General features: G+C 17.5%; 1 protein-coding gene and 1 long non-coding RNA gene across 2 annotated transcripts; both read left to right on the top strand.

The window, feature by feature from the left end:
- The first annotated feature begins 1838 nt into the window (after window positions 1-1838).
- LOC133667234 (uncharacterized) lies at window positions 1839-7198 on the top strand. The gene is made up of 3 exons (XR_009832537.1): window positions 1839-2049; window positions 2496-2812; window positions 5061-7198. It is a non-coding gene; the product is annotated as an uncharacterized LOC133667234 (long non-coding RNA).
- Window positions 7199-8104: 906 nt separating this feature from the next.
- Window positions 8105-10427, top strand: LOC133667233 (uncharacterized). Its single transcript, XM_062084204.1, has 5 exons — window positions 8105-8170; window positions 8279-8531; window positions 8634-8702; window positions 10107-10193; window positions 10247-10427. The coding sequence occupies exons 2-5, from the start codon at window positions 8358-8360 to the stop codon at window positions 10334-10336; spliced, it is 420 nt and encodes a 139-aa protein (XP_061940188.1). The 5' UTR covers window positions 8105-8170; window positions 8279-8357; the 3' UTR covers window positions 10337-10427.
- Window positions 10428-16582: the final 6155 nt, after the last annotated feature.

The following is a 16582-nucleotide window of genomic DNA, read 5'->3' as shown; positions in this document are numbered from 1 at the left end:
TTACAAATATTATACTTAGGTTTTCTTTTTATTTTAAAAATTTTTTATTTTATTTTTTTTTTTGAAGTTTTTATCGTTATTAGTTTTTACATAATTTTCTGTCAAAAATCACATAATTTTATAAAAATTTATATTTTTTGAAAATTGAGAAAAGATTATTTTATTATTTTTGTTTCCAGATTAATGCTTTATTTAAAGAATTTTATAAAGAGTTAATAATTATGACAAAACAATATTCGTATGGAAATTCATTTGGAATTGGAAAATCGAAAAATATTATAATATTATTATAAGATTATTATAAGATTATTATAAATAAGAAGAAGTACTTATGCTTAATATTTTTAAATACATAAAAACGTTTTAACATGACATAAAAGATTATTATAAATTAAATAAAAAAATACCATTAGAGATGATTACCTAAGATTATTATATAATCTTAGATTATTTTACATTATTATATAATCTAAAATTAGTCATAATATATAATAGCTTTATATTAAAGATAAGGAATAAATAAAACAAAATTAATGAAATTAAAATAAAGTAATAATATAATAAACCCAATGATAATATTGCAAAATGAATCCAATTATGCCATAATTAATCGATAATTTCTAATAAATAGAAAAAATAAATTTCAAAATGCAATTCGTAAATTAATAAATAACTGAATAAAGTATAATTAAAATATAAATTAATCAGACGACACATAATTAAGAGATTAAATTATATAAACTGTGTATTAAGAAAAAAAAAGTATTTTTTGCTTATTATAAAATACAATGATATAATATTATATTATATAATAGTTATAATAATATATAATATAAAATACTTAAAAATAAATCTCAATTTTAAAATGTGAAATAATGTGTAAATTTTATAAATTTTATTAAATTATATTATTATATATTTCATTTATTATATTAAATGTGAAATATATATAAAAGAAAGAAAAAAAAATGTGAAATATAAAAAAAATATATTAATTACATTAATGATTATAATTTTCTTTAAAATTGTTGTTTTTTAAAATAAAGTTCTCAAAAAGTTTTCATAAAAAAAAAGAGAATTATATTTAATTTATTTTTTACATAATAATTTTTATAAAGAAAAAACTTTTATACAAAACGATATTACAATCTATATATATATATGAAATTATATAAATAAATCGAACATTAAAATATTATAAAAGATATATTAATAAAACAATATATTAATATATTAATAATAATATATTATAATATATTAATAAAACAAATTTCCAATGTTTCATGATACAAAAAAAATGGTAAGATCTAATAAAATCTTAAAATAATAGAAAATAAAAACGAAATCAGGAAATATTTATCATATCATCATAATTTATATATTAAAAACATCAAATTATAATATTAAAAAAATTTAAGTATCGAAATATATAGAAAATATGGTTTTTCATAAATTAAAAAAAAAAAAAAGATCTAAAGATATTATTACAATATATTTTTAATAAGGAATTCTAGAGTAAGCATTCTACTCTCATTAATTTAATAATATGGAACGCATGTAAATTATTCTTAAAAAATTAATTTAAAAGAAAATTAGATTGAAGTTAACATTTTCTTTCAAAAAAACTATATTAACTTCATTATAAACTTCATTTTAATTTGTATCTTCATTGATAAATAAATAAAATGACACATACCATTTTCGATTAATTTTAAAGGAGAATTATGTTAAAAACATACAATTATAAATATAGTTTCAGATAATATAACGATTATCTTTAATCGTATTAGTCATAAAGAAGATGCGAAAGAAGTTATAACGATAAACAAGCAGATAAACCTATTTATTTTATAATTTACAATTGTACGTAGTAATTTAGAAGGAATATAAAAAAGAAGAAATTGATAATTAATAAAATAAGTGAAAATTTTTAATAAAATAAATAAATATAATTTTTTTACTAATAAATATAATTATTTGCGTGAACAAAACTAAAAAAAATATGAAACAATAATATAATAACTAAAAGAATATAAAACAATATGAAAGGTTAGTAAATATCTACAAATAAATATAGAATTTCTCTTCATGTAAGGAAACAATCTTCTTGATAATAAGGATAGAGAATTATTATTTTTTTTAGAAAGATCCATTTCACTAATATTTTTAGATATTAAATCTATTATCTATTTTTTTCATATTAATTAATACAGATATTGTACATAGTTTATATATTTTAGAAAAAATTTTACATTACAAATTTGAACACATATATTTTTAAAATTGTATTCACGTTTGAAATTTATTAAGAAAATGTTTAAAAAAGCTTATTATAGTTTAATAATAATTTTATTAAACTATAATATTAAATTTATATTATTTTTATGAAATTGTAATTTATATAATATAATTTTAACTATATAATTTTATAAAAATCTGTGGCAATTCTTATTTATCATAGATTTGTTTATCAGAATTTTAATATGCGCTTTTAGAAGTAATAATTGATGCGTTTAAAACAAAAATCTTAGAATGGACACCAGAAACTCAATATGCTTCACTAATACATATCATTATTATTAATGAGATATTTGGTCTACGTATATTTGAATCTAAAGGACGATTGCGATATGACTGGAGTATAATATACGCTAGCATATGTATCATTTTATATGCTACATATACAAATGAAATAATAAACATAAATTATAAAAATTGGCCTGCATATCAAGAGATCAGTTATAAACTGACTATATATATTAATATTATAGGCATCATAATTTTTATAATTCTTGGAATGCTGAATACAGAAGTAAGTATTTCTAAAACAACAATAATATATAATAATATATATAAATAATTAAATAAACTAAACTAAAAAAGCTTGCTTAATTGATATATATATAGTAGTGTTTGTTTTAACATTCCGTTTTTTGTCAATTTTAATGTTCATTGTTATTTTTATTAATTCTAGAAATAAAATTTCAGAGTATATACTTCCAAGTACGTATATCGGAAATATTTAATTAAATTTAATTCTTTAATTGATTCTTTATTTCATTCATATACATTTCCTTTTTTTTGTTTATATGTTAAAATGCACTTGTCTAGATAAGCATCAAATATTCGATTTGAATTTTAAATGTTAAAGTTGATACTATTTTAATTAATTGTATAAGTTAATTGTATATAACACTGTATATAACATTAATACATATGGATCAATTTCATTAATATAACGCATAATATTATGAACAAGAAATTTTTAAAATATATAATATTTTACAATTAATGCTTTATAATTATGCTATACTTTATAAAAAATTATAAATAACATGCCATTTTTTGTTAATATAAAATATTTTTGTTATATTATTATTTTTCTTATACTGAAATATCAGAAATTAAAAGAATATTAAATTTTTATCAAAAGTTGATATTTAAATTATTATAATTTAAAAAAAAATTATATTACAATTTTTTATCTGATTTCATTTTAAATGTTTTTATTTTCTCATTATTAGATTTAATCTAATGATTTCTTTTAAATGAGATCTTTTTTTTCTTTGAAAAATTTACAAAATTTTTTTCGGCATTTGGCTTTTAAAGAAAATCTATTTTTTTATAATTGTAAAAAATTAATATTCTATTTTCTGATAAAATTTTTATTTTATCTAATTTATCAAAGAAAGTTTTTTTTATCGATTTTGATGATTTTTGGATATTTTGAAATCAACATTTTAAATAATTTTTTTTTCTCATAACTGTCACTCAGTCTTATTTTTCGAAATATTTCCAAAATTATTATTATACAAAAATTATTATTATTATACATAAAATTTTTTTGTACGTTATTCATATTATTTATTCAACATGCAGTCCATATTTGTTTTCTTGTTAATATGAATATATATAGCAATATGAATAATGACTAAAAATTTATTTTCTAATAAATTATAATGGGCTTTAAATTACGTTCTTAAATCCAAAAATTATAAAATATAAAACAATTCTTAGATATTCGAAATTACAATGATCAAATTACAATAATATCTTATAAATATTTGATGGTTTTTCATTAATATTTGGATTTTCATAATAACTAATCTTAATTTTCAGGCAAAAGATCATTAAAAAATATTAAAAATCAATTTTTAGAAGAAAAAATTCTAAATTATATAAATTATATTCATAATAAATATTCAAATTCATGAATCTTATGACTGTTTATCATAATATACAATATAAAAAATATCAAATAATTGTATTATTATTTGATAATAGTCAAAATTAGTTAAAAAATTATTATGAATGACAGGAAAAAATTTTTTCGTAACCAATAAATAGTCATAAAATTTATGATTTGTTTTATAATTTATGATATGTTTTTATTATATAACTTGATTGAATGAGAGATTACTTCATATGACCATATTTACAAATAAAATAATGTAAATATTTACTTTCATATACAAATATATTGAATTATATTAAATATATTGAAACATAAAATAATGTTGATATTATTATATTCTGAAAATGATATTAATTAGAATTATCTAGAAAACAGGTTTCCTCACCGATTTTACGACATGTTATAAAAATCAATATTGTAAGCAATTCTTTTCTATGCATATAACTGCTGCTTAGCTACAATTTTTTAATTTTATTCTTTTCATATTATAACAATATATAAAACAAATAAAACAGTTGATACACGAAAATGTTGAAAACTTTTTTATTAAATTTTGACAATTTAAATTCGTAATAAATAAAGCAAGTGAAATGAAACCGATTTGTCTCTGTCATAATGTAGTTTACTGTTCATTTCATTTAATATAATTTAAAGTTATTTAAATTAAAAATTGTACATGACTTATTAAAGAATAAGATTCAATCAATATTTGTATATTAATTTCTGTGTTTGTTTTGACTTCCAGAATCGAAAAATGACATACATATTAACATCTAATATTATATATTTTTTGACTTTTTAAACTTTTTTTAAATTTAAATTTTTTTTTATATTTCTTTAACTTTTTTTCTTTTTTTCATTGTAGCGTTCAAGAAAAATTATTGCAAAATGTGAACAAATAGACAATATTTTAAAATCATTCGGAGTTGAGAAAAATTATAAAAAAACTTTTTTCCAAGTAATACAAATATTAATTATATCTAGCACAATAATGATAAGTATGATTTTACTAAATTGGTTTTATATTATTTCCAAAGAAGAAAGACAAAAATTCGATTTAAGTATTCTCATATATATAATAATAGCAACTATGTATTTGGGGATTTTTACTTTTATAATATTTGTAAGGTAAATTATATATAAGAGAAAAGTGTTAATGAAATTAAAAATAATTGAATAGAAAAATATATATTTCTGAATTTAAGATTATATTTTTTTTTCAAAAGTATGTAATGATATATTCTAAATTTCTCATAACTTATGGTAATATAATTATTAATTGTCAGATTATATAATTGATAAATTTAAGAAATATTTATTTTTCATGAACAACTTCATATTAGTATTTTATATTAATATAAATTTATGTGTATTTTTTCCCAAATATTCTTATATATAGAATATAAGAATAATAGAATATAAAAAGTATGTGTAAAGAATATGATGATTATAACGTGATTTTATATCTTTGAATCAATGAGAATTTGATAAATAAAAATGCACGCAAAAATTTTGATAAAATCATTTTCATATACTTTTTATTGATCTTTATGAAATTATAAAATTATGTTATAATGTATTTTATATTTATTATTTATATATTTCATAAAGTACTATGAGTAATTATGAAATTACTTATATTATTACAATTTTTATAAAAATGATAGAAAACTTATTTATCTATTTCTGTATTTCGGTACAAAAAAAAATGAAGAAAAGAAATATGGAAATAAGGAAATAATATTTTTTTCTTTTAAATGAAAAAGAAATATTCTTTGCCTTTTCTATGCCTTTTAGATTGTAATAAGGTCAATATGTAATTTTAATTTTTACATTTAACATTCATTAATTTTTTTTCTATTTTTCATCATTTATGATCAAATAACCACAAATATTAATAATTAAATTATTTAAATTATTTAAATTTTAAATCTCCATTCAATATCATATGTATATACATAATTAATATAACATAAAATTTTAATATGAATATTTTTTATGATGAATATTTTTAAATGAAGTACTCTTCGAATTAATGAAACTAACAGTGGTTTTATATTATTTATAGACTATATTATATAATGATAATAATTATATAAAAAAAATTTTTATGATAAAAGAGATAACAAAATCTACTAAATCGAACCGAAATCGTAACTATAGTAAAATTTTATTGTATTATCTTTTATCGTGTTGCTAATGTAAAGAATTTATTAATCGTCAAAAAAAAAAATAATCTAATTGAAAATGAATCAATATGTATCAATAATTGAATCCAAATTATTTAATTATAGATTTTTCTAGTCTTCAATATATAATTAAAAATAAAATTATCAAAATTAAAATTGTATTTAATAATAAATATTAAATATAAAGATATTAAAATTATATTTTTAGGTTACATTTTCATATATACTAAAATATAATTTAAAAAAAATTTTTTTTTTCAAATTTAAAAAAATTTTGTTCATTTTATTTCCTAATTTTCTTTTATATTATATTCTAGAAATATATGAGATTTTTTGTTTCATTCTTGAAAATTATAAAAATATAAATTAATTTAAAACATTAGTTATATTTTTTTTATAGTACTAATCATATTTAAATTATCATGTTTCAATCATTATTATTTTCAAAATTATATTATTTTTAATAATATTTTTTTAAAGTATTTTACAGGACAAATTGCATAAGATGAACAAGGTTATGAAAGAAGTGTATGAGCTATCAAATACGAAAGATATTGATATAAGATATGAGATACAATTACATATTGCACATAAATTTATAATTATAATGGATTATTATAATAGAAAACATTTTGTTCAACATTTTCTTCAAGTTATAAGGTGAAATCACAACAATGTATAGAATTTTATAATATTATTGAATTAAGAAACTTCAAAGAGTGGAATGATTCCAGATATTTTTAATGTCTTGAATGTATTTACAAATAATTGTAACATGTATATCAAACTAATTTATTTTCTTATTGAAAGTGATATTACCGAAATCAAATTTTATCAATGTTTATTATTAAATATATTTATTATGTATATTATTGATTTTATTTATTATTTTATTTATTATATATTTTATTGATTTTAATTCATATATTTATATATTTTATAATTTTTTAATATAAAGCTAATTTTCTTTCATATCATACAAATTAATAGTAAAGATATTGGGTGAGACCTAATTAATCAAAATTTTTAAGAACTTATATTAAGTGTTACAAGACATAAAATTAAATATTTTCAAAGATTTCAATTTATTAGACTTAAAATAACATAAAATTAATTTGTTTTTTAAATCGCAATATATTAAGCGATATCATAATACTTTCCATAATTCATATAATAATTCAAAAATCAAAGTTTATTGATTAGTTTTCTATCGAATTCTCTTCTGAACACTTTTCTACAATAATTTCTATTTAAATATCCAATAGGGTCAAGTAATATAATTGATACAATTAAAATATTATTTTTATGTATTATTTTTAAAAAATAAAATTTTGTATTTTATTTACAAAAAAATGAAATTTTAATCTTTTTCAGTTAAGAATGAACTTATTATAAAAGGGATTGTCATTTTATGTAAAAAGTATCATGATAAAATAAAAATTTAAACTAAAAATTTTTTTTATCAAAACGAATATCATAAGATGCAATGTTTTTTTTGCGAAGAAATATTAAAAAAATATTATAAAATAAATAAGAAGATTAAACATATGAATGATAAACAAATATATATCAAATCTATATTATTATTGTGATGATTTGATGTATGTAGGAATATATAAAAGATAATTGGAATTATTGGAATATATAAAAGATATTGGAAAAATTATAATATGTAGAATTTTCTTTTCTTCTTTTTTTTTTTGCGTATTTTAAATATCTGATTATTTCCGTTTCTCTTATTGATTAATAAGGATTGATATTGATAACGATTATATTGATAAATATGGTAATATAACGAAAATAAAATAATAATATTAATATTATTTTATATTTATATTAATATTAATATTATATTACTTTCTATTAACCTATTTTTTTTTTTTATCTATTAAAGGTATGTTCATTTTGAGATTTTAAAACTATCGCGTGAACTTAATCAAGCATATACTTATCAAATTATATTTGAGTTAATAATGCAATTTTCATTATTACTGTGTACATTTTATAATGAATATTTTCATTTAATGTCATTAAAATTCTCAGAAGCGTTATCAGATAAACAAAATATAGGATTTTTAATATGGATTTGCCTATATTCTACAAAAGTTATATATATAAATAATCAATGCACTAAATTCTATCGCGAGGTAAGATTATATCTTTGTACATTATAATAAAAAATTATATAATAGAATTAATATATACATTATATATAAGAATTAATATACAGATATATTAAAATTTTATAGGTAGAAGTAACAGCATATTTGCTTCGAAAACTAGATATTTGCTACTTAGATAATTTCATTAGAGACGAGGTAAGATCCACATTAATATAATAAATTGAATTAAAATTTACTTTAATTTATTTTTGCTAAAGATTATATCTATATATTTAGTCTCTTCTTATTGATTTTCATGATTTTAAAACATATTTAACAAATCATTATTTTATATGTTTTTTATATATAGTCAGTTTTAATCCATAATAATAAATTTATAATAATAAAGTTTTGAATTATTTTGAAAAAAATTTTATATATTGTGTTATTATACTTATATAGAATATGAAAAATTATTTGTCATTAATTTTGGAAACATTCATTTTGAAAGAAAATTTTACATATTTTTGAATCGGTGGAAATCTGTTTAAAAAGTGATTGCAAAATCGATTTTACAATTGTATTGTAAAGTATTCATTATGAAAAATAACAATCTCAAAGAAATCATGAGTTTCAAATGTATTGTTCACTTAGAAAAAAATATTTATTTAAATTTATATTTAAAAATTTATTTATTTAAATTTATTTTATTTACAGAATATATATTTTTTATGAAATAATTTTATTTACGAAATGAAATTGTAAAGATTATAGAATTTAATATATATTAAATGTTTTTGTCACTTTTTCAATTGTTTATATAAACGCAAATGTATAATTAGATGTGTTGTCATTCTTAGTATTTATTCAGATTGTAGAGATTTTATTTCATGAACTCTTTGGATGCAAAAATAAATAAAAACAATTTTTGAAAAATTGAAATTGCAATAAACAATGTTACAAAAATAGATATTAATTATGATATCATTCTAAATTCGATTATTATAATTTCCCTCTTCCAAATGGGAATTGTGATGATATGACTTAATCGTTATATGTATATATCGAATCGAAATTTCAAAGTGAATGAAATAAGAGAATAGAATTCGAAATATAAAATTTTAGCTATGATATATATAAATAAATTTTCCTTTATTTTTAATCGTTACTCTGTAATCGTTAATCTATTCAAATATTATTCGTTATTCATATTCAAATATTATTAAAAATATCAGATTTTACACTTTATATATATTTATGTATATATTACATTTTATTTTTAATATATATTATATTTAATATTTCCGTATTATAATAATATAATAATAATTATTTCAAGCAAATTCCTTTTTCTAATTTAATTTTTTATTTATTTATATTTATTTTATTTATTAATTTTATTTAAACATTTTTATTTTTTAGAATGTTAGAAGATACTATGAAATATGAATGTATGCATATGATGTATATAATGTATGAATATTTTTTCAAATTTTTTCTTTTTTATATACAATATAAAATATTTTATACAATATAAAATATAAATAATCCCCATTTATAATTTGTTACTATAAAAAGAACCGTTTACAGAATAAAAATTAATAATAACAATAATTTCAGGTGCAACAATTTTTATTACAACTTTTTCTTCATCCTTTAAAATTTACTGCTGGTGGTTATATTCTTAACAACAGATTATCAACAATGGTGAGTCAAGTGAATTTATAATTTCATTATTTATTTAAGAATTTTTCTTTCAGTTTTTTGGTACTATAATCTCTTATTTGGTTGTATTAATACAAATAAGTTCGTCGCCAAGTTTGATGAAACCTTTAAGCAAAAGCTTGTAAGATTACTTTTATAATTTATTATTGCTAAAATCATATTTTACTTATTATATTTTATAGAACATCAATTGTAATTTATAAATAACAAAATAATAAAGAAATTGTTGGAAACAAAATTTAATATTCAATTTATATATTTTTATAAAATTTTGTATGTTTAAAATTAATATTTAATAAAAGTATACTCTTTCTTTTTTTCATTTTATTAGTTTTATTACTTTTTATCTATTTCAAAAAGATAATTTTCCTTTATCACTCATAAATTCGAAACTACAATAATATTGAAATTGATGATTTTTCTTATTTAATATCATGTTTACAATCTAAAAAAAATCAGAAATAAAATTTTAAATAAAGAAAAAATAATAGCAAGATATAAAGACATACATTTTATTCTTGCATTTCTAAAAATTTAAAAAGAAAAAAATTCACATCAACATCGTAAATAAAGTTTGAATATAATCAAAAAAAAAATATTTAATTTTTTAAATTTAGAAATTTTTGAAGATTTTGGAGTTTAGAAATAAGTTTTTGATGTTGTAACTGAGACATATATATATACAATTTTTATTTTTTACATCTTATATCCTAACTTAACCTTATTTATTGTGATTCTCAATCATCATAGAAAATAATAGCTATCAATATTTAAAAGTGATCGCAATCATTTAATAGAAATATTAGTTTGTTAGGCGCAAAAATCTATGTATTTTTATATAATGAAAAATTATATTCGAAAAAAAGCGGATTAAATCTTTTATGCAAGAAATAAATCTGACTATTTTTCCTAGCTATTATTAAGATTAAAATTATTAAATAAATTATGATTTATTTTATTATGATATCTTTACAATTTACAATTAATTTATAAAACAATATAATATCACATTTATATTAAATTTATGTTTGAAAGATCTAGAAAGTTCATTCCATGGATCTTTTGGAAAAAATGCAAAAATAAAATAAAGAATTTTTAAACGATAGAAATTAGAATGTCCGAAGTTATAATATATAAATTTACGATTTTAATATGTACATGTAATCTGGTATTTTAATTATAATCTTCTTGACTTAAACCTTGAGTTTCCTTCAGATTTGTTTTAGGAAGTAAGATATTTTAAAAAAATTTTTTTTTAAATTGAAAATTGACAATTATGAATAATTTTTTAAAAATGTTGAAGATTATAAGATATATATTAAAAGTAGCGAAAAATATATAAAAGAAATGTATAATATAATAATGATGTATTTAATGTTAAAAACTTGTGTACATTCGTCATGAAAAATTTATTGATACATAAATATCTATTTCTGATTATCTTTTGTTAAAAGCAAAAGATATATTTTTTTTCATTTTTTTCAATGATTTATTATTATTTTTTAATATAGTTCTTGAAATCTATTTTTAATATAAAATTAAAACTTATATTGATAAAAAATTATTATTATTTTCGTATTGAAAGTGAATTGAAATATTTTCAATTATATTATATTTTATTAATATGTTTAAAGATCAATTTTTAATGTATATTTTCTAATTTTTACTTTCTTTTATTTTGTAATATTCTTTATATTTTTCTATATTTAAATTATTCTATATGTCTATATATATATATATATATTTATTATATATATATATATATATATATATATATATATATATATATTTTTTAAAAAGCGACAACATTCTTGAATATAAAATATTTATAAAAATAAAATTATGCAAATATTTTAATTTGAAAGAAGACATTTAGATAAATTATATAATACATATATAATATATAATTATATATGTTTGCAACATTTATAACTCGCGAGATTTATAAACAAGTTATTCAGAAAAATTTTTTATATGAAAATTTTTTTTATTCTTACCGCGCGCAAGTCTTTATTAAGCCTAAGCCAAAGACGATGTTATTTGAGAAGATTGTCTTTAAAAATTTAGCCAACGTTTATAATTATATATTTCTGACGCAGTTCAAATCAATTGAATCGATTCTAATGGTGATATATTCCAGACGCAATTGATTCAACGGCAACATTATTTTAATTCGAGGAAATCTATAATGGAAATCAATTATTGATCATCAACATATTAATATCTTTGTATATTTATCACCAGCCGAATTCGAGGAATTTTCCTCTAATTTAGAATTCTGGCGAATCAGGCACTAATCACGATATTATTGGTTATTATCATACCTCATTGAAAAACTGAAATTGAACTAAGAAGGGATTTTTTTGAGAATATGAACTTCATTTGTAAAAAAAAGTTTTGATTAAATCATACTTTGACCGCCGGATACGACAATTAGGTAGTTTGTGAACACATCGTGCTCTAATTGTCGGACACATATTTATGCTGCTACGACATTGTAAAAGACTGTTTTAATAGATTTCTAATAGACTTACTTTCGCGTTCTGCACGAATAATCATTTATACGTTTAAAGATCAAGTCCATCTTCATTCATCTTTAAGGATATATCATTTGTTACGAATTTATCGAAGAGTATTTATTATTTATTATACAAGCATCCAACTATTAGCTTATATTTATTAAAATCATTACAATACTATTCAATATATTAAAAAAAAATATATATGTGAATATAATTACATAATTATGTAAATATATAAAAATATTATATATAATTATATATAAAAATATAACAATATAATTATAATTATAAAAAATATTTTGTATTTATTATATGAAATTTAAATAAAAACTGTAAATTACGTAATAAATGTGATTTTTTTTTAATCGTTAAATCCTATATAACATTTAGCTATTATGATAAAGAATAAAAATAAATATAGTATTGGAAAATAATATTTTTTTTTTGTCACTCTATGCATAATCTATTATCTGATAATTAATATTTTTGTAAAATATTAGTTGTATTATATGTTATTGTAAAATAGAATGTTGATTTTATATATTTATATATTTATATAAAATTATCAAGAAATTTTTAGAAATAAATTTTCAGAGAAAAATAATACTAATTCAGTCTACATAAATTTTATTTTCTTTCATATATAAAATGTAACAAAACATTAAAAAATAATAAATTGTTATTTCTTAAGAAATCAAATTAAACGTATAATTAGAAATTGATCAAATAAATTAATAGAAAGTATATTAAAAAGATTTCATGAAATTATAAACAATTACAAAAATTTATATTAAATCTGTATTGTATATGTAATCTTGTATCATTCAAGTTTTTGTTTCTTATATGATTTATTTTTTAATCTCTAATTAGATATTAATAAATATTATCATTTAATTACTAAATATATTTAATTTTCATTTTTATTTTAGTAGTAAAATCTTACATTTTAAGCTTATTAATATATTTTCAGCAATGAATATATAATTTCATTTACACAAAGTGAAATTATATAGCTTTATTTGTGAAAATCTTCTATTTTCGTTTGAAGATAGAAATGAAATCAAAATAAATAAAAATGAAAAAATTGATGTAAAGAAAGGATAAGAAAAAATATATATACGAAATACATTTATTAATTTACAAATAATTGAAATTTAAGTGAAATAAAAAATTGAACAATATACTTTATCTTTATCACACAGAACTTGACATAATATAATTTTAGAATATTATGAATTTTTTCTGTAAATAATTTATGTTAACTTTTTGCTATTTCTTTGCTAATTGATTTTTTAATTCATTTTTTGTTTTTATTAATAATTAAAATTAAATTTTTTATAGACTTTTAATTGAATATAAATGCAAGGATTAGAAAAAGAAATACAATATTCGTAAACAATTAAACAAAAAGTTTTTATAATTTATGCTTTATATATCTTGTACTTATGATCTTATTTTGTTAGAATTTAAACATTTTTTCAATCTATAATCTTATATATATGAAATTAATATATTATAATATATATTATAATATATATGAAATTAAACTATTTTTGATATAAATATTTATTTATTATTATTAAGATAAAATACATTAATATTTTTTTTCAGGAAATTGTTCAGAAAATTGAACAACTTCACATGTGATACTATTTTCAACTATCATTAGTCATTCAACATATATTTTATTCAATGTATGCGTGTCATAATTATTCTGAAATCTATAATACATGATAAATATCAGTTTTATAATCTGACAATTAATCTAAAGTTGATATAATTTACACACTATTTAATTATATTATATATTATCTTTCAACAATTATATTATCTATAAATATAAATTCATCAATGCAAAATTGGATATATGTCCTTATCACTGATGCATTATATTTCATTGTTGGTTACAAATATTTCAAATTGAATATCTTTTCTCTTCTTTAATTTTATTGTTTTTTCTATCTTTTGTATATGATTATATAGTTTTTTTTTGATTATTTAATCATAAAAATTTTTAAATTTAAGTACATTTTCTATATGCATCATAATTCTGATTCTTCATTAAAACTGGTACCACTTATTGTTCGCGAGATTTATAAATAGCTTATTTGCAAAAATTCCTTCTATAGAAAATCTTTTTTATTTTTTTTGGTTGCTTTTTATTAGGCCTAAAAAAAATGATGTTATCTAAAAAGATTGCCGTTTTAATCGACACTTATATATACATATATACATACATATATACACATAATTGTATATTTTTGACATAATTTAGCCTGATTAAAGCGGAGTCTAATCCCAAAGGTAATATATTCCAGACACATCAAGAGTATGGCATTGATTGTGATATTATTGGTTATTATCATGCCCCACCGAAAACTTGTGATCTTCCTAATTGAATTGAGAAGAAATTGAGAAAGAATTTTCTGAGGGCGTTCACGGAAAGACTCTCATTATGAACATATCGTACTCTGATTATTGATATAAATAGATAGTCCTTTGTAATTACGTATCATGCTCTGACTGTCGGATACGATCACTGCGACTTTATGAGAGATTCAGCCATGAACTTTCAGAAAGAAAAAAAAAAAGATCAGAAAAGCAATCCACAATGAAAATATCTATATACATATTCTAATACCTATATACATTGAAGTCTAAATTATTAAATTTCTTATAGAAATATTAAAAGAAATAACTAAAAAAAATTTTAATTTTAAACAAATAAAAGAAAATCATATAAAAATCTTAATAAATAGCATTAAGATTTTTAACAAATTAGTTTTAATTCTCAAAAAGAAAAATATAAATCTCCACAGTTATCAATTAAAAAAGAATTAAAAAAGAATTAAATTGTATTAGGATTTGTAAGAGGAATGTATTCTAAGATAGACATTAATGAAACAATTAAGAAATTCAAAGAAATTAATCATTATAAATACAAATAAATAATCAAATATAAAAAAAACAATCATTATATTCTTCTTCATTGCTGTTCTTTATTAATCTTAGAAAAAAAGATAAAATAATATGTATAATAAAATCTTCAATAAAGAAATAAATAAAAATTATTAAATACAATAGTAACTTCTCAAATTTTTAGAAACAAAAGAGATATCTCAATCAAGCTTATAGACGGATCAGCAATTATTTTAACAGATTTTTGCATATATCAAATATATTCTTAATTTCATTGTCAGGTAAAAAAGGAAAAATAACTTTTTTTTAAAAATGGTAGGATTACATAGGTTAATATAGATATATAGATTATATAAAATTAATCTGTTATAAATTAAATACAATAAGAAAACAAAAGCAGTATTTCTTACATTAAAATACAAAACAATTACATGAAAAAGTCAATTCAAATCTTTTACTTTAATTTGAAACTCTAGAAAACAACAATGTTTCCAAAGAAGACAACATTATTACGTAATATGGGTAACTCGAGCAAGCAACTCGAATATGGATAACTCAAAAAAAAAAATATTTGCTTTATTAATTTATTAAAAATTATGAATTAATATTTAGGAAAAAGAAAATTTGTTAATAATATTAGTTAAAAATATAAAAGTGATATTTAAGATAATTATTAATTAATGTTAATGAATGTAATATTATGCAACATTTATACGATAATAGAAACTAATTTAAAAAGTACTTACATAAAAAATGTAAGATACTCATAAAAATTCCCAAACAGCGGAAATAAATTTTATAAATATAATTTAGCCACAAGACAAAAGCTAAAAGATATTTTTGTTTTATCTATAATATATTCTACAAAAAATTAAGCTAAAAAATTAAATTAAAAAGTAAATTGAAAAATATCTAGCAAATACAAAAACA

The sequence above is a fragment of the Apis cerana genome, linkage group LG14, assembly GCF_029169275.1.
Source record: "Apis cerana isolate GH-2021 linkage group LG14, AcerK_1.0, whole genome shotgun sequence".
NCBI classification, from domain to species: domain Eukaryota; kingdom Metazoa; phylum Arthropoda; class Insecta; order Hymenoptera; family Apidae; genus Apis; species Apis cerana.
Note: the sequence above shows the minus strand (reverse complement) of the source record. Positions and strands in the feature narration are given on the sequence as shown.